The following is a 25,982-nucleotide window of genomic DNA, read 5'->3' as shown; positions in this document are numbered from 1 at the left end:
CTGTCCGTGACAGGTCTTCCGTCAAACTTTCGTTATGGTCTTGTTGGAGATATACCACGAACTGGAGCGCATCAGCAAAACAGTGATTGTTGTCTGGGTACCCGGCTAGTTCTGGAGAGTAACGAAAAGATGGCTAACGCCGAAAGTCCCAATCACAGGGCTTACCACCGCGACCCGGCCTCCTGATCCTAAAAATGCAATAAAAAACATGATTAAAAGAAACTGGCAGAGAAGCTCTCGCGTATCAAGAGCATGTCGATAGCCCTCGGACGCCCTGACTCGTAGAAGAAGGGTCATCCTCACCAGATTAAGAATAGGCTGCGTACGTGTCCGGCATGCAGAGAAGGTTGCTGGATGTGTTCCATCTAATTGAAGGATACAATTCCTTGTCTCCTACAGAGAGCGCGTAGGAATGCCACCCATTATGAGAATTGTGCTTGTACACCGCAGCGAGTAACTGTTCTTCTACCGATTTTTGGAGCAAAACGGTTGTTCCTAGCATGTACTGAGAGTGAATGTGTAATGTGAAAGGACCTATGACGGAATATTCAATATTCCATTGGCCCTCAACTAGGGTTGTGATATAATAGATGTAAAGGGTGATGGAGAAATATCCACTATCCAAACATGTTTTATGCTTCATATAGATCAGTTTGTTAAATTTGTTTCTAAATGAACTACGTAATTAATTATATATCTTTCTGTTAAATCTTTTTGCGCTTTCCCTAGCTGCACTCAAATATGTTATTTTCTCTCAATAGATTAACAAAACATGAAGTTACAGTGTTCAATCTTCTCTTTTTTCAATCTTCATTTTGTCTGAAAATGTAATAGTTTTTATAATCGACATAAGCGTTTAAAAATCATGTACATTTGTATGTCCATGAAAAATAAGTTTGCTTACAGAACGAAAGACGTCTTTCTTTGACATCAAGAAATAATCCGACGGATGTTGTTATAAAAAGAACATTTTTGTAAATCCCATTAATCCTTTAATTGCTACTTGAGAGCCCTTTTAGAAGAGAATTGGTTTTCGGAAGGAGACTCATCCCAGAGATGAACCTGGCCGAAACCAATTATAACACCCTCGCCCCTTTAATTGCTGCCGCATTAAATCGAGTATGCAACAATAGCCTTGATGAGAAACCGGGATCGGGCCGATGAGCCGACCGGGGCGAATAATTAAAAACTCCTGAAACCGGAAGGACAAAGCACAAACCGAGGGCGCCGCCACGCATCGCTAGTCTTTACGGAAAACAAACCACAAAAGCGTTTCCACCAGAGCGCTTTACCGGAGCGAAATTAATACAAACTAGATTATTAATTCGGGGGTAATTTCATTAGAAAACTCATGAGAGAAAAAGTCTTTTTAAAGGTAATTTGAATTTGTCAATTTCCACTCCTTTAAATTTCTACTTGAATTGCTTTTATTTTACCCGCATTGAATGCTTTTCATTTACTAAATTACTTTTTAATATTTAAGTTTGTTGCTGTTATTTAAGCTTAAAAGAGTCCTACATTCCACTAATTTATACTGCTAACCATATTTGTCCGACAGACATTTCCAGGTTTGTGAGGGTTATGCACGCTCTTTTATTTACCGAATTAACGTATGTGTCCTTCTAGGAAATAATAATAAGTAAAGGCATTTTTCTGTAAATCATCAATTCGCCGTCTCACAGGATGAAACTTAACCACTGAAGATGTCAGAAGGTTCGCACCAAGCGGTTCACGCTATGCAAATCAGAACATATCTGATTCTGGGAGATCCCAAGCAGATCCGTCTGAATGTTAAGTCATGCAAACTGGTTGCTTCGATCTGACTTGCAAATCTTAACGCAGTTTGTTCGCCGTAAGGGATAATTTTGGCTTGTCATACCGGCTAATTTTTAATGAGGCTATGCCTCTAAATTCAGCCGTTTGCCCGGTATTCAATAATCTGAAAATGTGTATATCGAACAGTAAGTTAAAATTATCTTATTCAATTATTGGATCAACTAAGATTTTTCTACTTAAACAATTTGCTTTTCTGTCGAAAGTTTATTTCAAGTTGAGTTCAAAGGATTTTTTACGGTCTTAATTGTTGCAAAATGACATGTCTTGTTTAAAGTACAAAATGATCAATTTTTAGTAATTATCTAGAAAAGATTGTAAAGGGTATAAAGAAAAGTTTGTTGTAGAGAACAAAAAAAAAGTTGATTTTCAGCAAGTTGGTGTGTTGTTACATCCCTTTCGATGGGCAACAAAAGCAGGAAAATACACCGAAAAGCGATACTTCGCCCTGGCCGTAAATAAATCCCAACACCACGTGACAATGTACACGTGGGGTGGTTCAGTTTTTAATTACAGCACGTGTAGCCCCTAGGCCATCAAGTTTTCGACACGACCGGAAAATTCAGGAGGTGCGCTACAAATGAGACCGGCCGAAAAGTTAATCGTATATGATTAATTTATCAGCCAGCGGGTTGTGTGATTGGTTTTTTCCCCCTCTTCGTTTTCTCGCGCATTTTTTGATTAGCCTTTCCGTTTTTCGCTTTCTTTCAACTTGCAAGTCCGTGACATTTTTACATTGATACACCACATAAATCAAACATTTAAAGGTAATTGCCTAGCAAATATCTAAAAAACATTGGACATCATGTGAAAACATTATCAATCATCAAATTATAAAATTTTCCTAATTTCTAAATTGTGATGAAAATAGCACAATGTTCGCCATTAGCGATGGACATTCTATTCAAGGAATGCCTCTGTCCACAGACGGTCTATTGAAATTATGCCTGTCCTCTAAGGTATACAAGCCGATTCCAGGAAATCAGTCATTACCAGGATTTTCAATTGATGTTCAATTAGTCTTCTGAATCAATTTTCCTTCGAGATGTTCGTGTATAGTTTGCGTGAGGGGTCGCCGGGAAACCTCGTTTCGAGGTCACTGCAAGATTTGCGGCTACAAATATAAATCAGTAGTACATCATAACATAGTATATAACGTAAATTTAATTTTTATGGCGTTATTTTGTATATGTTGTTCTAAATAAAAAATATGAATGAGTAAAAGAAATGATTGCCGAAACTTTTCCGGCAGAAGGTTACACTTGCCGATGATTTAGGTTTACGTTTATTTGAGAAAAAAATTTATTGGATTTTGTACAACACATTTTATGTCTAAGGTAAATCTTAATGCCGAAACTTAGTATAGGATAAAAAATTAGTATCTTTCCTAAACTTTCTGTAATAAAGAGGTGAAAATGGCTGATATAAAAACCGATCTATTATAAACTTAATCAAATTATTCAAATATGTTTTCAAGTCAATTTTTGTGCAACAACAGAAAACAGTAATGGTTGGGAAAATTAATTTAAAAAGCATGGACAATTGAAAAGGTAATAACACAAAAAAAGATGTCCAAACAGGTAAAAGAGCTTAAATTCAAGCGGAATTGGAAAGGCAAAGACCCCTAACTTTCCACGGCGTCTTTTTATACGGCGATGCATCATTTTCCAAACAAAAGATCGAGCCCACGTAAGCAGTCAGAAAGTTGGATGTCCAAGATTTACAACTTCATGCCCCCGCCTCGGCAACCCTGATTCTGTGACTTTTGTCAAGTTTATATTCCATTTTTTCCCCTCCTGTGTCATCAACAAAGTATTTGTTTAACTTTCGTTAAACATTCGGCCATGAAGGCAATGTGAGCCTACAAATGCAACTATGTTTTTTTTTTACTTTTATAAAGAGTTGTAAAATTTTTTGGGCTGGACTAGTTGTGGACAGCTTGGCGGACCGTCGTGGATCAGCAGATTCAGGCGATTACTTACCAAATTTTATCTGTAGATCCGTCGGTTTTTTTTTTTTTTTTGGTTTTTTTAATTATAAAAATTTCACGTTGGAAGCGCTTTCTACATAATAATACCGTCTTGTGAATTATTCTCTTGGGTCCTGAGGATTGATATACCTATAGGTTGATCGGTTTCGAGCGGTCTGTATATCCTCGCGGTTCTTGTCTGTCAGATTTGTTTAAATTTCTCCCGATCGTCATTACACTTATAAAAGGAACCCGTGTAAACAGAAATCACAAATCCACCACTGAAGTCGGCCAGCACAGACAGAGCAAAAAATCAACAAGAATAAGCGGACCTAAATGACCAGAAACGACCAAACTACAAATATGGTCTTGTCTGACGATTGTACAAGTGGCTAATCATAGAATTTCATTGAACTCCATTTCCGCCGACTTGTATTCGGAAGTGTTTGACGGCTAAAAAACAAAAGAATAAAAAAGTGTGAAACGAAAAGTTGTGAATGCACGTTCCCCCCCGCTTGAGTCACCGTAGATATTGAACGATCATCGGGGAAAATACAATTACGTTACGAGTTTCGGTAACTGTTTTTCCTGCCTCAAGAGAGGCCACTGCGAGAGGGGATAAGTTTAGTTTAACGACTTTGCCCGAGGGGCACCCTGGAAGGCTCGTCTATAAAAACCGTATAAACTTTTAAGCCGGAACAGAATGAGAACATTTGCAGAACTCTCATTTTACAACAAAAAACAAGGAGAAAAAGTTGACTTGCATTATAGAAATTATTTTGAAATTTTAATCATATTAGTAGTTTTTAGCAGGTGTTTTAGAGGTGGAAAAATATCGAGGGATATTTCTACCCTCAAGACATTGTTAGCGTAATTTTAAAGAAATTATTTATAATATTTTTTTAATCTTATTATTTAAAAGTAATACATATGTTTTGTCGTAATTTCATAAGCAAGACACCTTTTTGGACTGTGCAGCAGGTACACCCATCCTTCACGACGGTACGATTGTGCGGGCTTAGTCGTACCTGCCCCTAGATCATACGAGTTCAGTCGGTCATTGGGAGTTGTCGAACATCGTAGTCTGATTCTTCTTAATCGCCCATGTCCGCCTGTTGAAGCTGTTCCTTACAGTTAGAATTGTTAGCATCTGTTTTAACTTTCTCATGGAAAAAGTGGACTTGCATTACAGAAATTATTTTTGAATTTTCAACGTAAAGGATCATGTTAGTAGTGTTTATCAGGTGTTTTAGTGCTGCGAAAATATCGAGGGATATTTCTACCCTCAAAACATATTGTGACTGTGATTTTAAATAAATAGTTAATAATATTTTTAAGCTTAAGTTTTATTATTTAAAAGCTTAAGTTTTATTATTTAAAAGTAATACATATGTTTTGTCGTAATTTCATAAGCAAGACCACCATTTTGGACGGTGCAGCAGGTACACCCATCCTTCAAGACAGTCCGATTATGCGGGTTTAGTCGTAACTGCCCCTAGATCATACGAGTTCGGTCGGTTACTGGGCGTTGTCGAACATCTTGGTCTGATTATTTTCAATCGCCCTGGTCAGCCTGTAACTGTTTCTTACTGTTAGAATTTTTAGCATCTATTTCACATTTCTCAATTTCTCTTTAGTCATTTTCTTTTGTAATTTCTTGTGAAATATGAATGACACGTCATCCAAAGCCATTTTTGCACGAAAAAAATTAAACGTAAAAGAATATAGGAGCACGTTGGAGCCTTGAAGGGCTTAAACAAGGGCGGGAAGAGGTTCATTTTTATGAAAAACCAACTAGAAATTTGTAATAGTAGTGTACATAACTATTTAATCGTGTATTAAAATAATATTTGCGTAGTATTACATCTACTTGCCTTTTAAACTATACATGACGCCATATTGGGAAGACGAAATAAAGCTGAAGCGTCGGTCGTTTCCCGGGCATCATTTTCGAGTTGGATATTTTCATACTATTTATCAATCCTAATTTGGCCATTAATATTATTATTAGGTTATGATTTTTCCTTCTCGAAGGTGGGATAATAGGTCATCTCAAAAAAACAACAACCATTTTTTCTTTCAATCGGCGTTTCGGATTTATTTTAATCCTTCCTCAGGTGAGTTCGCAGTGGTTTCTACCCATTACTATTAGGCTTACCTTCGATCAACTTCAGAAGAATAGGTTATGGTTTTCTCACCTGCCTTGAATTTACGCTCCGACAATTGCAATAATAACTTATCGTAGTATAAGTTATTAAATTAACTATTTAACACATTAATTTTTTTTACAAGAACAAAGAAGTCAACGACAATCTCGAACACACACTGCTCGTCCCATTTCAACTATCTGCCGCCTCGGGGACATGCTGTAACCTCCGACGCATGATTTCTTCCATTGTGCCCGATCACTTCTGACCTCCGGAGGAGCCAAATGAGTTAAATTCACTGATACATATGCATGGGCGTTATTAAAAAAACGTTAATTCTCAGCGTTATTTAAAAAAATATAAAATTGACTTGGGTCTTCGAAAATTTTTGCAATAAATTGAATTGACTAATTTCCGGTAATATATTATGCACTTTCACTTACTATAATGATTTCGCACATTATTTATGAACAATCCCGAAGCAGACGGGATATTATAAACTTATTAACATCCAAAATTTTGTTTAAAAACTAATCACAAAGATTAATTACTAATGGCAGAACAAGGAGTTAGAAAATTAAAAAGTTCAACATTTTTTGCTCAGGCAAACGTTATTTTGAACGTCGTGATAAACTGAAACTGGAAATTACAGTCCTTGCTTAAAAATTAACGGTGTCTTGAAAGTTTTCCGATCGGGCTTTACCAAAGCCGTTGCCATCCCTTCAATTAACTGGCATTTCACCATTAAATTCACAAGAAATAACCTTAAAAGCTAACCACCTTTAGGCTTTTATGCCAGTAGATACTGCAGAAATGCTTTATCGAGACGGGATTGTACAAAATTACGTCATGTTTAAAATTCGGGGTCGGGCACCGCTTGATTCAGGTTGGAACCGTTGTAAGTGGAACAGGTGTTGCCGATGGCGGAGGAGGAAAAAGTCTCCCTGTCAATATATATAAATATAAGGCGGATAAGCGCGAGGGACTTTTACTATTCCAACAAACTTTGTTATTCTACAGACGACCAAACACGGGGTGGGTTCGGCGATCCAATTACTTCACCCTCGCCCCTTCCAGACGGATATCTAGACCTTCTTTACCAACGGGCCCGGCTACAATTTTACGTAGACCTTCTTCTTTAATTTAAGCTTATAAATCTAGTTACGATAAATAATATACACTTTTATAATGATAAAAGCTCCTTGTTGTAGTAAAGATATCGATGTAATAATCTTAATACATGATGAAATCTTATAAGTTTGTTGTATAAATAAATTTTATTATATCAAAAAAATAAATAAACTAATAATTACTCGAAAAGAACGATGTGTTGTTTTTCTGGTCTCTGATCTTTGTTCATTTAAAGCAGTGGCTTTTGTAATTCTTGCCTTCATGGCTAGTTTTAAAAAATGTATGATCAGAAAAAATTGCACTCGAGCGATGAACAGTATCATTGAAAAAAGTCTATGAAAAACTTCAAAGGAACGAAAATTCAGTCATTATACAAAGTACATTTAAGGAAAAAATGTTACCCAAGACGATGTTACGATATGAAAAGCTAAAAAATAGAGGAGCCATAAAAGGTCTATATGAGTATTATACATTTTTTTAGAGGGGTAGGTAAATAAATGAACACCTCACCTGGTGTTGTAATTTTATTTAATTTTTTCTTTATTAAACACTTATTCCTTAATTTGTTTCAGTAAGATTAATTTGTTTTAATTATATTCTTATCACAGAAGTAGAAGAATAAGAATTCTCTGAAGTTAAATTATCTAAATCTGATGATTTAAAAAATAGGTCGATTGAGTCTGATAAAAAATAGTGGAAATACGAGCACCATTAAATCCTGTTAGGATAATCCTACAAAAATTTCAAGTTTGTGTTTAAAAATTTAGATGTCACAACTGTTTAATTTACAGTGTGCGAAAAAAAAATTAAGATCGTTTATCTTAATCAAACCATTGTTTCGCTATGATGCCACAAGATGTAATTTAAACAAAAACCGTGGTGGAATAATTAGTGTTTGATTATAGTAACGCATATTCCTAGTTTCTTGAGTATTATCCAAGTCCGTTGGGCAAGCGGATCGTCAATTTTGTCACACGAGCCGCAGCCGATGTGCTAGGCCCACCGACCCCAAACATATTTGCATAATAATAAACCATGATTCCGAGCACCGTCGACTAATCAGAATTCGCGTCGGGTCCTATGGATAATTTAAAATCCCCCTCGTCCTCGGCGTATCAAAAGCAAATCAAGTGGGCATTAATATTAAAAGCAGAAATGTTAACACGAAAAATGGGAAATATCAATTATTTCACGGTTCACTAGTTCTGAATAGCAATTTCCTTTTGCCTTTTTTTCATAACGGGCGTCACACTCCGTTAAACTGGGATGAATAAAAATATTCCCCTTTTTTCATTGTAAGAGGGTACAATTTCAAGAGTTAAGAAACAGAGCGAAACCGTTAATGCCTATTTATTAACGCACTTTTTTACATCTATCCAAAAGCCTTAAGCTATTTTTAAACCGATAGTACCAGTACATTATAAATTGGCCTTTTTATAATCTAAAGATTAAACATCTAAAAAATTAAAAATAAAAAAAACTGTAAAAATGACTGTAAAACGTATTTCTAATCAGAACTAATAAATATGCATACAAAATTTTATATAATATGTGTAAATTATTTTGATGGTATAATACGTACATAAATTTGCCCAAATTACGTTTTTTTAAATATATTTATGAGACGTTACAATCAAAATTTAACAGCTTCAACAATCTGTATTACTTTTAAAATGTATTTTTCAATAACATGCAAAATAATCATTAGTTTTTATTAAAATTGAATCCAAATCTATGAAATTAATTTTTTACATGAAAAACCTCATTACTTCAAGGCTGTATTTTACAGTAACATGTACACGCAAAGTGGCCATTAGTTTTTATTAAAATTGAATCAACATCGAAATGATTTTTTACATCAAATTATCAAATCCGATTTTAAGAATTTTTTTTTGTTTATAAGGGTTTTACCTTTATTCTTAATAGTTATGGACTTTCACCCCGAAGAGTTGTCATACACCCTTGCTGACCCTAGGGTCTATGCCTCAGGGGAGTACATCTACCCATTATGCGGCTGTGCAACTACTATCCCCTAAGCCAGGGGATCGTCGCTTACCAACCAAAGGGGTTAGGTTGCGACTGGGCCTTTCGAGAGCTAGGTCTAGCCTAACAGACAGCCTAAAACTATCTAACATGTTAATACAAGCGCACAAATAAATATCAATATTCCTCCATCGATCTACACACGATAGTAATAAGCTAATCAAAAACAGGAAAAATTGGACACTTTATAAATATTCCGCCATCGACCGACACAAACACGACAATCTGGAGGGGAGGGTGACGCTATATTTAACCATCAGCCCCTCACCACTCATACTGATAAACAGTCGCACTCTGAAAAAACCCAGAACGGCAAAACATATAAAACAGATCTATGTACAATAAAAACACTCTCACGTCCTCTAAACACCGGAACAGGGGACCCAGAAACTCGCTACTGTGCCCGAGAACCATCTTAAATCTGACGGCATGACTACAATTTGTGGGACACATCGTACAACTTATTTCATCATAGTAAGACATGCGCGGGCCTTAGCGTGAAGTGAAAATGAGTGTATGGACAGAGATTAAAAAAACGATATTCGACGTCCAAGCTCGATAAAGAATTTAGTTCGACTCTTGTCATATTGTATTGTAAAAAATATTCCCAGACATCACCAAAGGAGAAATTATCCCCAATTCGGAAGTGCCCGGCGGATGATGGATCGCCTGTCATAAAGAGTGGGAGGAAGACGGTGTCATGAGGAAAAACCGCCGGTTTGTTCACGGTTCGATTGTGGAAAATGTTGTATGTGAAACAGGTGTTGTTCCCCCGAGTGCTCCACGACTCCTAGATCCGTTGAAGAAAGAGCAGAGTAATGTTTTCCTCGGAACGGCTTGATAAATGAAGTGGTGAAGGGAGTTGTCAGTTCCCCTGAGGTACGGCTTAATACTACCTGATACGGTATCCGTACCGTATCACCGCTGAGACACGAATCGGTTACATTCAAATTTAGGGTAAAAGGCTATAAATCACTTAAAGACTAGGCAGGTGACTTTTCTTCTAAGGCTCTTACGACACACTGCAGCCGAGATGTTATTTCTTAACCCCAGATAAGTTCTAGGGATCTTTTGTGCCGACTCGCCAGTTTTCTTTTTTCTCGCCCTTTCTCCAACTGGTTTTTCTCTTTAGAAACGAGGGAGGGAAAACGTTTGACCATTTATCGAAACGAGAGGACAGGAGTTGTCTATCAATTCCCGGCCATTGTGCCGCCCAAGTCGAATCTCTTTTTAAAGTTGTCAAGCCTCGGAAGATCACCGACAGAAATAAACCATTGTCAATTCCTCGGCGAATCCCTACAAAGCGACCGGGTCCATTGTCGGGGGCGACACTCTGATAAAACTTTTTTATTTCTGTTGGTTCTTCCTCGTCGGATACAGACAATCGACGTCCACATTTTCCAGAAATATTTCAGAAGAGTTTAAATTTGACGTGGACAAAGAGTTTCCGCCTTTTCCAGGAAGTGCATGCCGATAAAAACCATCGACGCTTCGATATGGCCTTCTATTCATCTGGCCGTTTCGGAAAAAAGACATTTAAGGAGTGAAAAACGCTCACCAAGCTCGGTGATGGAATGATCAGTCCTGACTCTTGCCCGCCGGCCATTTTGACATCAAAGAGCGAATTCATCTGCGGAATGGACTCTTCCTGGAATGCTTGAGGCTAGTCCTACATTATTTTAAAGCATTCAGACTATGCCTCTGGCACCAGATGTCAAAGGAAATTCAAAAATTTAAAAAAACACTGGATTTTCGATTTTCAACAACGAATTTTACAAAATAAATATACAGTTCCATCCTCTTGCAGAGAATAAATACCCTACAATTGAACCAACAAAACGATTAATGTTTTGAAATATAACCTTACAATTTACTAGTTAACGCAAAAATTGAACATTTCTTATTAACGAAACGTGTCATTATTTCGTATACATTCATTCTAATATACATACCTCGTAATATTAAAATAGTATAAACAAAGCTGAACAGCTTAATATTTTAAAACAATAAGTTCAAATCTATGAAATTTTACTATCATAATGTACAGATCGAATATCAAGTTTTACGGTTTCGATTTTTTTTATGTGTTGTACATAAGCATATACAAGATGTATTAACTTCTATAGTCCATCCATTTTTTTCGGAAACGATTAGCAAAAATGGTCTTATACAAACTCCAAGTTAATTTGGCTAGGAATCACATTGTGGTAACAAATTTAATATAACTTTCTCATCTAGCTGGAAAATGATACTAACTTTGCTATTTTAAATAAGAATCCCATATTTTTATTGAACAATTTGATTCTAGAACTTATTTTATGCCACTTTTACTGAAAGGAAAATTTTGATAGATCCGACCATTTCTGAGTTATGTCCGACGGAATACGCGTGAGGGAGGTAGGTTTGTTGTAACAAAAAGGTGGCCCACCCCCTTTATTTCGAAAAGGATTGGCAAGTTAATTTAGGATAGGAATCGTTTCAGAATAAGGTAGGGATCATGGGGTTACTTTTACGCTTAGCTTATATTGATTTTTGGGAGAGAAAAAAAGCTTTTTACAAAAAAGATTGTTTTTATCATCATCGAGTCTACTTTTTTTTGTAAAACTTGACTCTCAGCTGTTATTGTGTATTGTTGCAGATTTGGCCATTTGTTAACATTTATGTTTATAATAAATGCTCAAACACGCTCCTTGCATTTGATGCGCAGAGCTCTCCTCGTTCCAAGAATTTTTCATTTGTGACCTTTTGTATTATTCCTGGGTTATGCCACAACAATTCTTTGTTCCAATTTTTGGAAAGTCAATACTAGAGAAGGATTGGCCTACACTCGATTCTTCAATGCCCCTAATAGGACCTTGCGTGACGACGCGACTGTTGTGAGCGGGACAACCGTCTTGTTCGAACCACATCTTTCGCCTGGTATATAGCGGAATTCTCTCCATCTGATCAGGGAGAGTATTTTCTATAAAAGAATGATACCCCTCCCCTTAGAGTGTTCCGCTAAAAAATTTGGTCCAATAAGCTGTTTGCCTGCCAATCCGTACCAAACATTAGTCGAATTGACGTTTGATAACGTGTTTGAATATTCCAACGAGGATTTTCTATTGCCCAGACATAACTGCATAGTGGCATGTTTGGCTCAGCAGGTCCAGTTCCATTTCCATTTGAACGAGGATTCGTGAATTGAAATCCAAACGTCTCGTTGGATCTCCCTCGCGAATGCCTTATGAAAGATGACAAGGTCACAAATTTTTTACTTTCAATATTCGCCAGACCCACTGAACCGATATACTGAGAATGGACGATCTCTCTCTCTAATTGAGAAATGAGGATTTTCCTCAACGGAAAGCAACACCGCCCAAATTTTGGTAAAACGGAGAAAAATACGATGATCAGAGTGTCTCCTATCCGGAAAACTCTCTTTGAAAAAAGTGAAGAAAAGTATATTTCAAATTGTGGTGATTAGTGACCGTTAGTCGATGATTATTCAGAAAAAGTGAGATGCGATCTGGTGTGATGTAGGTTTCAGAAAAACATTTTCTTTATCGTGCCAACGTTTCGATCTTTATTGAGATCATCTTCAGAGCCTGGGATTTACAAACATTTCCCTTCGTCGGCTCTTTTCACCTCAAAGGCGCCGACTCCTTATACAAAAATAAGGAGTTAAAATAAAATTCTATACAGACTTCTTTCCCCACCCCTTCAAAATCCAACGTATATAAACACAAAATAGCAAAATCTCACAGGCACTCTCACCACGACACGCAAGAATGGCACAATTACGCAGAAAACAAACACTTTGAGAGAGTACAAATACTTTGATTGAATATAAAATTTCTTGCATTGTCTAAATTCATTTTTTTTACATCCGTGTATTTGTAAATTTTAAACAATGTTTATAAATCCGAGGCCCTGAAGATGATCTCAATAAAGATCGAAACGTTGGCACGATAAAGAAAATGTTTTTCTGCAACCTACATCACACCAGACCGCATCTGACGATTTCTGAATAATTATATTTCAAAGGATATGGTAACCATTAGGAAGTAAGTAACCTGTAGAGAATAGACGCAGACCTTCCTCTCTTCCCAGCATCAACAAAAGCAATAAGCATATCTCTCATCTCAGCGCTTGTACACATTTTTGTTGAAAGTAGAACATAAAACGAATACTCATGTATACATTATTATGCTATAGAATCCAAATGATTTCACGAGGATCAACTTCGAGAAAAGAACAAAAACAAAAAAATTCACAATAAGAGAGGTAATTTTCATTCGAAATTTAACTAGTCGTAACAGAATATCGTTTAAAATACATATTTACAATTAGATAAGAAAGCTGAAACAAAATGGAAGATAATACCACAGCTTGGCCAAAACAACTGAAAATAGATTTTTTGCTTGCAAACAAAAAATCGGGCATAACCCCGAAATGGTCGATCTTATCGAAATTTTCCTTTCATTAAAAGTGGCATTAAAAAAGCTGTAGAATCGAATTGTACAATAAAAATATAAAAATATCCCATTCAAAGTAACAAAGTTAGTGTCATTTCCCAGATAGATGAGAAAGTTATGTTAAATATACCACCACGCGGTTTCTAGCCAAAATTAACTTGGGGTTTATGTAAGACCATTTCTATTTATATACCATTATTATATATAAGACCATTTATATATAAGGTTTACAAAATCATTCTTTGCTCTAGCTAATTGTTTCCGAAATAAATGGGTGGACTATAGAAACACCCTGTATATTGTTAATATATGTTTTGTGTTCTTTTACATGTTTTTAGAAATAAGGATAAAATAAAAACCTCAAATCAAAATCAATAAATTGAATCTAAAATATCAAATTATCGTGTCACAATCGGTGGTCCAGTTCGCGCAGCTTTTAATAACAAATTACAATAGCAACTACACTAAATTATGTATGACTAGAAATTTAATTAAATGGGCTTAACATTAATTTCCTTTTCTGGCCGTAATTACTCCTGTTTGTCAAGCTCAATCTTAAATTACTAAAGGTCCTTAAATACAAGACAATCTTCAATTCGTAAATATTTTAGAAATACCCAATCCAAATTATAATTGTTTAAGGGCGTTAAAGGTTTACTTATTCTATCAGTTCAGGCCGTATAAAGCGATTGTATTAAGAATTGCCCAAGCAAGATTTTATTTTGGGTTTAACCTAAGCATTGTTGGGATAAAAGAAGTGTGAATTGTTATTTGTTTATGTTTATGTTTGGATTGTTTATTTAAATATATCTTAAACCTCTGAAACGATGTAATAGGTGTAGTTAAAACTAATGAGTGAAGTGATGAAGGTCTTGTTGTCTTTGTGAATAATTGCTCCTCTGAAAACACAAATGATACTAACCATTGTCTCTTATTCACGATTAACAATTCAAATAATCCCGTTTGCATCATTTCAGCTATAAACAGAAATTATTGGGCCCAGAGAGTAGGCTTGCCCAATTTCCATTAAGCCAGTAGTTTCAAATGTTAATACTGTGTAAATATGTCTGGTGAACCGACTAGAAACTACGATGTCAAATTGTCAGACTGTTATTATAAATCAAATACCTTTTACATGTTTCTGAAAAAATATGTAAAGAATACAATGCGCACATGCTCAAGAGAAGTATGGTTTTTATTAGAACTTAAATGTATTTTCTTGTTTTTAGATAGATTTGGAAATTTACTGTTGTAAAAAGGTTCTGTGACTGTCATGTCACCCTATAAAAAATAATATCTATGTTGGTTTCATGAGATTCAAACATAAATCAAAATTACTTAATCAAAGTTTCTGCATTTCTTTGAAACTTGCTCAGAATCATATATTTTATGTATAATGTTTGGAATTGAATATAGACTTTCAAACTTATACAACGGATATAACAAACGTGTTCTTTAAATACAATCCTCTTAAAAGCACTATATTTAAACTTTATTGTATTGAGATTCTTACTAAAAAAGAATTGTTGAGTGTATATTATCTAATACTAAAAGAGTTTCTTCTACGCTTTTTATCATTTCGGAAGAGCGAATACAGTAAGATCGCGTTGTAATGGCATGCTGCAGCCCAGCCAATAAGGCGGCTTCTTTTCGTTCGGACGTCGGCTGAATAATCCAAGACGAACAGTTAAGCCTTCTTTTATCTGAGAAACACGGCCCTAACCCTATTTATTTACAAGGAAGGGGCAAGAAAAAAATGAAAATCGTCTTTGAATTTTTCATCGGAGCCGCCTTCTTCAATTGTCTGCCGCACGGAGAAGGTGGGCCTGGGATAAGTGAGAAAAATGGAAGCGTTACACCTCCGGAAAAGCGAATCGTGAATTAAAACGTTGTTTATATTTTATAACAGAGAGGGCGGTCTCAAAGAACTCATTTTCTCTACACAACAGACATAACGGTTTCCAATTTTTATGGGGGTATTTTTTCTCCTACCCAAACTGGAGGAAACGTTTTATGATTAAAATTGATAAAATACTTCTCTGAACTTACGTTTGTTTTAGAGAAAATTTAGTAGTATTTACAAATCACGTTATCTATAATTAATCTTTAACAGCAGCATTTCATCTTTATTAAATTTAGAATTGGATGAATTTGAACATAATTGATCAAATGTTTTAGGAGCAACATATTTTAAAACCTGAATTTTCCCATAGATCACAGCAATTAAAACATGAAGTTTTAACGGCTTTGTTTCTTTATCACAGATATTTAATGGTAGTGAATCAATCGTTATGAAATAATTAAGAAATTTAAACAACAAATAGAGTTACGTGTTTAAGTTAGAATAGAAGCAATTAATTAAGGTTTTTAGTTGAGATAAAAAAGTCAATGGCACGAGCGGGATTCGAACCCTCGATCTTCGGCTTGATACGCCGCTGCTCTACTACTTGAGCTAGCGTGACCCCGATCCACTCGGACACCAACTTCCCATCTCAACCGCACCTTTTGAATTTTCCCTCCTTTTTGCCATTTTTCAATGTCTGGTGTCCGAGTGGATCGAGGTCACGCTAGCTCAAGTAGTAGAGCAGCGGCGTATCAAGCCGAAGATCGTGGGTTCGAATCCCGCTCGTGCCATTGACTTTTTTATCTCAACTAAAAACCTTAATTAATTGTAATATATTAAGTGGTCAAGCGGACCACGAAATTAGTGAAATTAGAATAGAAGTTTTAAGTAAATACCAAATAGAAGTTTAAGCAAGAATGCTGCTCGGGTCTTTCTCGATGTCGAATGTCTGTTTGGTCTGGAAATTCAAGGGCATCCTACCCGCCTCACACTATCCCATCCTTACATCTTACCTGGCCGACAGGACTTCTCCTTAGAACAGATTGAACGCGAGAATCCCTCAGGATTATCGTCTTCGGCCCGCTACTGTACTCAGTATATTTGCTAATATCCCTTCCTATCCCGATACCACTTTCCTAACATATGCTGATGAAACTGAATTTCTATCCTCTAACTCCAAACACCTCATAGCTCCCTCCAGACACACCTATATTCCACTGGTCCAATGGTCCAAAAAACTGCGAATCCAACTAAATACTATACAAGTCCCAAAACATAACCTTCATCCTCCGTTGCATCACTCTACTTCCAATCTATAACCCCACCTCCCTTCACATCAAAAACGTTATCGGCTACCTAAGATATCTGGGCAAACGACTAACCTGCAATCCCCATACACGACTCAAGAGGATAGAACAACCGACCATAATTAAAATTAAATAGATTACTTAAAACATTACACGATAATAGAAATAAATTCTGTCTTGACAACAAAATACTCATACAACGCAATACTGAAACTAATATTAATGTTTATTATACAATGGAGTTCAACAAACCTTCCAATCTCCACAGAATCCAGACATGGCAATCACGAATCCTTAGATCCATTGTAAACGCTCCGTTGTATGTTTCTAACCGCACCCTCTTAAATGTTCCCAATTTTTTTAAAAATTAACTTGTCAAATCCAGCTACAAAACATTCTACACTAACCTCCGATTCCCTCTAATCCGCACGTACAAGTACTTTCCTCCCGATCTCATCCAACATTCCTCCTTGCCTTCTATAAAGGCAGTGGTGACCTACTCTGAGAGAGTGCGAGTGGTTAAGTGACGATTTGTGATTTAGGAGTACATCACTGCACACTTCTCCAATCAACGACTTTTCTGTTTGTTTGTTTTTTTTTATTTAAATTATTTCGTTAACTATGTAACATTTATATAATCCTCGTACGCTCGAGGAAGATATTTAGAGTTTTCTTCCAAATACGGCTTTTCCCTGATAGATTTTTAAATATAAAATCTCAATTTATACAAAGTGAACTATTATATTTCTGCAGATTTCATGAAGAGTGAGATTTCGTTGGTTGTGGATCGCCCGTAGTCAACAGTTTGATCAATACTGATTACATCTGTGTCGCGCCTTAGTGGCAAAACGCGTTTGACTGGGGCGAGAATACGCAAAACATCGTTATCAACCACTTGCGCATTGTAAAAAACAGCCGGAAATAACTGACGCGCGTTAGCGATGAAAAACTAGTGAAAAATTAAGCAGCGTGAAATGTTAAACATGGCAGTCAAAATTCGGTTGATACTTTTTCCGATCTAAAAGGTAACAGTCGAAATAAATAAATAAGAAGATTTTTTTTTGTAAACTAAAATAAGCAATTAGTGAACAAAGATATCNTATATATGAGAATTTAAACACAGTTATTGCACATTTTATTCAAATTTATGTTAAATAAATATTTTATCTTCTCTCTCTTCCCCCTCTCTCTCTCTTTCTATCTATCTATCTCTCTGTCTCTATCTCTACTGCTCGATCTCTCTTTATTAAAAAGATTTTAATTCATTTGGTCGAAAAATATTCAGGTTTTACTCAAGGTTATATCTACTATAATTAGTTCTTTTTTCGTTTTTTCCAGTTAGTGAAGGATTGAAAAGTGATCTTATATCCTCATCTAGAAATGTTTTCCCATTAGCCAGGGTGAAAAGAGAAGGAACGTAGGGTGGAAGGAGACGTGTTAAGCAGAGCCTTAATGGAATGTTGATAGGACCCAAAGAGTTGCCCGGCACGACAGAGGAAGAAAATTGCTCTGCACCTGCTATTACATTGGCCCCTATGATTAAAATGGCGTCAAACAAAGTTAATTGTTGTTCAAAGGGTGCTCAAAGAGGGCGGACGGGCTCGGAAAATGGATGGCGCGGGCGAAAAGGGCTGCGTGCGCGTATAGGGCCTGAACCTGTTTTCCAGGGGGGTACCGATAATTAGTTTCGGGGCATTATTGCAGCCCCACACTCCCTGCACTGATTGCAAATCCCGATGGATTATATTTCCGGACCGCCAGGGCACAAAAGGGTAGACGAATTTCAATTCTCCCCAACCACTGGAGCCTATAAACAAAAACTCTCTCAACAACAAAGGGCGAATTAAAAAGACAAAAAAATTGAGGCCGTTTTCGAATTATTCCCGCCCGAGTTGATACCGCTCTTAATTATATTCCACTTTTAAACATAAACCCCTTGAAAATATAAACGGATGGGCGATCGGCAACTTCCTAAAAATAAATAAACCACAAAATTACGAATACAATGAAAACTTTTCAACAATAACGTTGTTTTCTGTCTAAAACAAATTATAAATGTGTTACTAATGAATAATACAAACGAATTTCAACTTTAAACACCTGCATTTTCTTCCATAGACTCAGTTACTTACCTATCTGCCGCATCTGTCAGGAAACTGTTCTTTTATGCAGAAGTACGGACAGGTGTGTATCAATAGGGAATGGCCCAATAGCAATCGAATCTGAAGATATTTACTTATATGTTCCTAAAAACTCCTTTGGCCTAAAACCAAAAATTGCCTTCTGGTTTAAGCAATTATGTAGTAGGAACAAACTCTGCAGTCAAGAGTAAATGTGCTCCTAAATGTTACCTATAGATACGGGAGCCTTGATGACTACGCAGGCTGCTGCCCTAGAGATTTTATTAATCCAACACCATCTTCTTGCCTTCATCCCAGGAAAAGCAAAATTAGTTGCACATAGCCTTATCCAAGGACTGGTTTCTATCAGCCACCTCTATGGTACTCATCAGCTAAAAATTAGAGAGGAACGTTGAATGATGTAACATTGAGCATGGTCATAGACGCAAAACTACCAGTCAACGCTGACTCTTTTGGTACACGTACAGCTCAAAAATCAAACAGCCGGTACATATTTTTCTTCTTAAAAAAATTAAAAAAAGCCGAAACCGTGGCAAGTAGTAAATGTGTTATGCGCAAAAGAGTGTAAAATGATACTCTAACAGCCAAGCTGCGTTCAAAGTACTAGCCTCGCTTGAGGTAAGATCACAAACAGAAAGGAACTGCGAGTGGGCGAAATAAGATAAGACAACAAATTGCCGGAGCCCCAGGACACATAAGACAGATGAGACTGATAAACCAATAGAGCTCATGGAGGGAGGAAGGCCCGAACCCAGAATCTGTAAAATTTAAAAGGGCGGTAAAAACAATTACCGAATGGACGGAGTTAGAGAATCATACCAGATCTAACCACATCCAACGACAGGCAAAAAAACTTCGTCATAGAAGTATCGCCTGTAGTTACTACTTATCGGTTATAAAGTAAAGAAGAGCAGGTATTTGAAATTATTAGGAGTCGCAGAAGATAGCCTGTAGGTTCTGCCAAAAAAAGAAAACCGCAGAATTTATTATACCCTACTCTAAAAGTATACATACATTATGGAAAGACAAACTTAACTGAAAATTCACTATCAAGACTGCGGAAGTTAACAAAAATTCTGAAGATAAATAGCGAGCTGATAGAAGAGAAGTACAATAGTACTACTTGCAAAAAACTCTAGCTACTTAAGAAAAAATCTAATTTAAGCTTTCATTTCTGATGTCAGATTTATCTTGATCCATTCTTAATGTATCTTCAGTGTACCAGTCCTCACGTCAACTCGAAACCTAGATTCACAATTCATATATTGAAAAAGGGCAAGAAACAAACCGACGTTACAATTTTACCACGATCAAATTTGGACGAACGACTGCGAAGTTTGGGACTCGACCAAACATTTAAACTTCCAACTCGTCGAATTCTTTCAATCTAAAAACACAAAACTCTTAAACTGTCGATTAATAAATAAACAACGATCTTCACAGTTTGTACGTAGTTTGATTCAATCCCATTTCATCGATCATTCAACCCTGATCCTTATCCTCTAGTCCAACGGTTATCCTTGCCCACCCCACCTGTTAATCCTAATGACTGAAGCTAAAGTGGCCGAGCCACCTGCGTGATATTGAATGTGGTTCATGGCAACGGTAAATTTCAGAAGCCCAAATAAATGGAATAATTCTGAGGAATAAGGCAGACCATGAGGATCAGAATACGGAAAAATTAAGAAAAGTCTCTAAACCAAATTTCTTAAACAACAACGTCGGTCTGTACAAAAATATTGTGTAATTGTTCTGAAAACTAAATACATTTCAAAAGTATTTTTCAAAATATTTAAATCGTACAGCTTTTTCGTTGAAAAAAATTATAAAAACATAATTTATTGATTTTTTTATCGTTTTACTCTCTTTCAAGTAAAACATCAATGAAAGTAGTCTGTTCAAGACTACCTTCTTTTTTACGTGCATGATGGAAAGAGTATTTACATCTTCATTATACCTTTGATATTGAATACAACAGGCAATTTAAAAAAATTAGAAAAAATGACAAGCGTACTTTTAACAATGAAAATGTACAGACAGTTTTCCCTTAAACCCACTGGCTGAGGTTTTTGTTTTCCATCAAAACAGTTGAACAACCAAATGGAAAATTTAACCGATCGGTTTTTAGCTCCAGAACAGTTATTATTTTCATACCAAATCCTAACAGCAAGAGGAATTTCAATTAATAACCATACTGGGAAATCCTTGCAAAATCCGAGAATTTCTCAAAGTTTAAATTCAACATGACAAGGGCATAATTTATTCACCTTTTGAGATGTAAACAGTCTTTCGTTATAGGATTACTTTCCACGGAGTTTCTTTGTTGTATTATTGTTAACAACCAACAGGTCTTAACCGAGATCCTCCCTACGGGAAAAGTCTTTGAGGCGTATTATATATATAGTGAATATTATATTATTAANTATATATATATATATAATATTCACTCCTGTAACACGTTGTTAACAATATTAAAACAAGGGAGACTATGTTTACCTGATAATTAACAAAGAACCTAACGTCCACAGACATATGAAATTATAAACACCCGGGGGAAAAAATTTTTAAAGAGTTATTTTAAAAAATGGCTTTGTTTTTCTAGTTGTTACACATAAATGGGACAATTATTTTAAACTAACGATTATTCTTAGACCCTTCCTACTTCTTAGAAACCCATCAGTCTTTTGCATACAATCACTAAGGTTCTAGAAAAACTACTGCTACAGGAATGCTGGTTCATTTGCAGGCGTATAATGAAATGCCTTCCCACATTATTCCTAGCCATCAGTTGCAACTCGTCTATCCATCAAGCTCATTGCATAATAGACGGCAATGTCTCTGCCCTCGAGCTGAAGAAGTACTACCCTGATGTCTCCCCGGATATATCTCAAGTATTTGACAGGATGAGGCACTTTGGTGAAAGCTTATTGGCATCCTATCATCTACCTTATACCAGATACTTGTCGTACTAAATTGTCTAAAACACTTCTTTCTTCTCGGTTTACCGGATTTTTGTTTGTGCCCTAGCACTAGGGTAGAGTATTACTTGCTCATCTCCCCTATACACTTGTAATATACCCACTCACCCTGACTCTTCCTCTTTTACCTCTATAACAATACTCTGATAAAGGCCCAGCTACAGCTTCACATAATGAACGTACAAAATCTCTTACAAACTCTGAAATCCAGGATCCGCTAGTGAAGGATCAAGGTTTACGAAACTAAATCCAAATATATATAGTTTTTACCCTTAACAAAAAAAAATCCCTCTATATTTCAGTATTTTTCTATTCACGTTGCGAACCACCTACAATGCCTTGGCATTTACCTCAACGAACGACTTACATACGAGACTCAAACGTAAAGACTTTAATAAAAAAAATTCAGCCTTGATGATGTGTGTCGGTCTGCGAGTCGGTGAACCTATGCTTGAAGCGGCATAGGGTCACTTATTGGGTCCGTCCTCACTCGGGAGTTTGTAGGATTACTCAAACACATTTCGGCATTGCGCCATTTTCAGTGATAAATCGTCTAAACATGTTTGAGTAATCCAACAAACCCTTAAGTGCAGACGGTCGGAATAAATGATTCTATGCTGGTTCAGAATAAGATTCATACTTCTAAAAAATGACAGGCACTCTAAACATAAATTAATAAAAACAAAAAACGAACTATAAACTACCTACACCTTCCTCGAGCACCGTTAGATTGGGTGGATCTAAGGGAAACGTTAAGTTTAAAAGCCCCTTTTCCAGAACCAAAATATTAGGAAATTGGCGCGGTCCGCTCGTATAGGGTCTCCCATAAAATACGGCGGGGTGGCGGATGGGCTCTGCTCTGCTAGTTCCCTTTGGACACACTCACCTCTAAGCGGTTCCCATCTTAACAGCCTCCAAACCCTACAATCTGAAATTTTCAATTGATCATATAACACTTCATGCTGAACTTTCTACGTCTATTATAACTTCGTTTGCTCCGTCATCTCTAGTTTATTGCAAAGGGTCGCAATAAAAAAGGCAGCCGTGATTGCCTTGGGATGTGCACTACTCAAAAGGAAGGAGTTGCTATTTATTTGTTGTTGTTTTATTTATTAATGTTGTGCTATTTATTAATCATCTTTATTTAAGTAATACATAACTACTTACACTTCTGCAAAAAATCATGCGATACTGGCAACGTCTAGGTCTAGACTAGACTGCCAAATGAGTGTATCTTTCGTTATTGGATTTTCTTTTGAGTGTCATAGTTAAGCATAAAGCATAAAGTTTCCGATCATTTCCGGTCAAACCCAACAAGTTGACGAAAAGCCGGAACGCGTCTGACAGGTCAAACCAGCGAATATAGGCAGATCAAAGTCTCCGCAACTTACAGGTTTAAGAATGAAGGAGAAAGAGTTTTTTCTTTTTCAGAATCTACAGTTGTACAAAGAAATAAATGTTTTCATGTTATTGTTTTTTCACTTATTTTTAAATAAAATTCGACAAAAATGAATTTATGAATTTCATTGCCAGGATTTCAGTGTTCAAAAACCTTCCTGCTTTTAACCTCACTTTGACCCGGTTAATTAAGGTAAATATTCAAAGGAGTGCTCAAGTTTTCTCGGAGGCACGTCACCTTTGCCACGACGCTCATGATATAACCATAATAACCGCGTTAGGAAGCGAGCCTGGAAACTCTTCGTTACTGCATATTTGAAAGGCTGATGAAAAAAAATAATAAAAAAAGGCCTGCTTATGAATTATCCAGCTTATCGATATCCAGGGTAAAACCTTAATCGAGCTGAATATTTGAAACGCCTCTCCGTGCGAGCTCTTGGACATAATGGTCCTCCCTGAGGCGGGGGGAAACGGGAGGCCAGGGATTACGTTTCAAATCCCAAGCTTACTCCAGAGCCGACATCCTCTTCCCCTCGTTTAAAAAACGCCGAAGAAAAGATCCTCGTCACACCGCTCTGCATTTTACAAACTTGACTAAATCAGCTCTGAGGACGGGGTTGGTAAAAGCCTAGCATGAATATTCTTTTATTTTTAATTTGGACAAATCCCCATTGTTTGGTTTTTTTGGAGAGTCAGTGAATCAGTAATGATCAGCAACCTTTATTGACCGATTTGGAAAAGCGATATAAAATTTCCCATGTCTGACAATTCAGAACGAATACTCGAGTTTCGTTGTACAATCAAGTACAACCTTTTCAAAAAACGCCTACGAAAGAGTTTATTATATGATAAAATGCATGATAACATATTGATGAAAAAATATTTATGAGCCATAACACATGCGAGAGTTCTTCCTGGATGAAGAACATGTAGCTCAGTTGTTTGTGAAAATTCCTACCAATCTTTTTGGTCTGACAGATGCATTTCGACTTTTTCTGAGATCAGTTTTTATCATAGTCGCGTTCTTTTCGTACGTTAGTGAAAGAAAACATGGACATGTTGGTGACAGTCGTACACAAGCATATAAAAAAATTGTAGAAGGAAGAAAGATAGGTCTGTGTTAGCAAAGCCATGGGGACAAGAAAACCAACATAATCGAAAACGTCCAAATTACATAAGAATTTTCAATGTTAGTTTAAAGTTTACAATTTGAAGATCGTGTAGTATCCGAAAGACAGAAATAAGTTTGTTATCCTGAAAGATAATAAAATTCTCTCTCTCTCTCTCTCTCTCTCTCTCTCTCTCTCTCTCTCTCACACAAACACACTCTCTCTCTCACTCTCTCTCTCTCTCACACTCACACTCTCTCTCTCCCTCCCCTTCCACTCTATATCTCTCCTTATCCCTCTCTCTTTCTCTCTCTCACTCTCTCTCTATCTATCTATCTATCTCTCCCTCTCTTTATTTTTCTCTTTCTCTCACTCAGACAATTTATTATCTGACTAAAAATTGACGATTTTTCTGTTGCAGTCAACTGCCTGGATCCAACTTGCTCCGGACATGGGACCTGCGTCGCCGGTCAGTGCTATTGCAAAGCGGGCTGGCAAGGAGCAAACTGCAGTTCTGTGGACCAGCAGGTTTACCAGTGCCTCCCCGGTTGCTCAGAACATGGAGCCTACGACCTAGAGACGGCCTCCTGCGTTTGTGAATCATTGTGGACTGGCGCCGACTGCTCACAACGTACGTATAACCGTTTTTTTTTTTTTTTTTTTTTTTTTTTTTTTTTTTTTTTTTTTTTTTTTTTTTTTTTTTTTTTTTGGGGGGGGGTATTGAATTCCATCGTTCACGTTCGTAATTGGTATTTATTTATATTTCTTTAAACACAAACCCTCTCTCTCTCTCTTTCTGCTCATTGAAATGTAAGTCCAAGCCAAATCACAGTAGAATTCCTTGTTATTTGACGGGCTTTCAGTGATGAATCGCAAAAGGAGGAATCGGGTTAAACGAGATTGAGTGTCATCGTCATAACCCTCCAAGCACTTCGTTCTGACCTACATATTAATTTACCCTTTTATCATAGTGGTTTCCTGTTTCTCAGCGGAGTCGTATAATTTTCCCCCCTTTGTTACCTGCAGGATCTGAAGGAGAAAAGACAAATTGTTCCAACTCCCTTCAAAGGAACACCTAACCATTTGCAATATGACTTACGATCAACCTTTAAGGGGCGAGTAACATTACACCCTTGATGTTTCTTCCCATCATCCTTATTTTTAGATTCTCCGAAAAGCCCTATGATCAACATTAAGACGCCAAATCAGCATCATTAATATTTAACTGATTAACTTTATTAAAGTAAATATTGGCTACGTCAAAGGATGACAGTTCATTACATCAACATTCAGTTTCATTTTAACTGTAGCTGTTGTAGCTGAGTAGATAAATTAAGTAAAAGATTAAATGTGAAAACAACTGTCGATAATCCCTGAACTGGAATCTGACGGCAATAACTGTTCCACTGTGTGAACCCGCTTGTTGACTAACTACAGCAAACATTGCAGGCCTATTGACTTATAGATGTCTAATTGCTCGTACTCGAGTGGCCCGGAATTATCCATCGGACGTGGTTAATCCTTGATTAACATGATTTTATGTCTACAACATGGCGATTGCAATAAACGACCGATGGGGGGGGAGGTCAACGTATGTTTGTGTAAACACTCATTATTGACCACAAT

The 25,982-nt window shown here is 36.6% G+C and overlaps 1 protein-coding gene across 1 annotated transcript in view; it reads left to right on the top strand.

Moving 5' to 3' along the window:
• LOC106670527 (teneurin-a) overlaps nt 1-25,982 on the top strand; it is a 74,698-nt gene that overhangs the window by 29,078 nt on the left and 19,638 nt on the right. Inside the window, exon 4 of the mRNA XM_014400963.2 lies at nt 24,778-24,987. Within this exon, the coding sequence (XP_014256449.1) occupies nt 24,778-24,987 (210 nt within the window). The remainder of the gene's footprint in view (nt 1-24,777; nt 24,988-25,982) is intronic.

The sequence above is a fragment of the Cimex lectularius genome, unplaced genomic scaffold (genome assembly GCF_000648675.2).
Source record: "Cimex lectularius strain Harlan isolate CLEC.00 unplaced genomic scaffold, Clec_2.1 scaffold461, whole genome shotgun sequence".
NCBI classification, from domain to species: Eukaryota; Metazoa; Arthropoda; class Insecta; order Hemiptera; family Cimicidae; genus Cimex; species Cimex lectularius.
The sequence above is the reverse complement of the archived record's forward strand: the minus strand, read 5'-3'. Positions and strand labels throughout refer to the sequence as shown.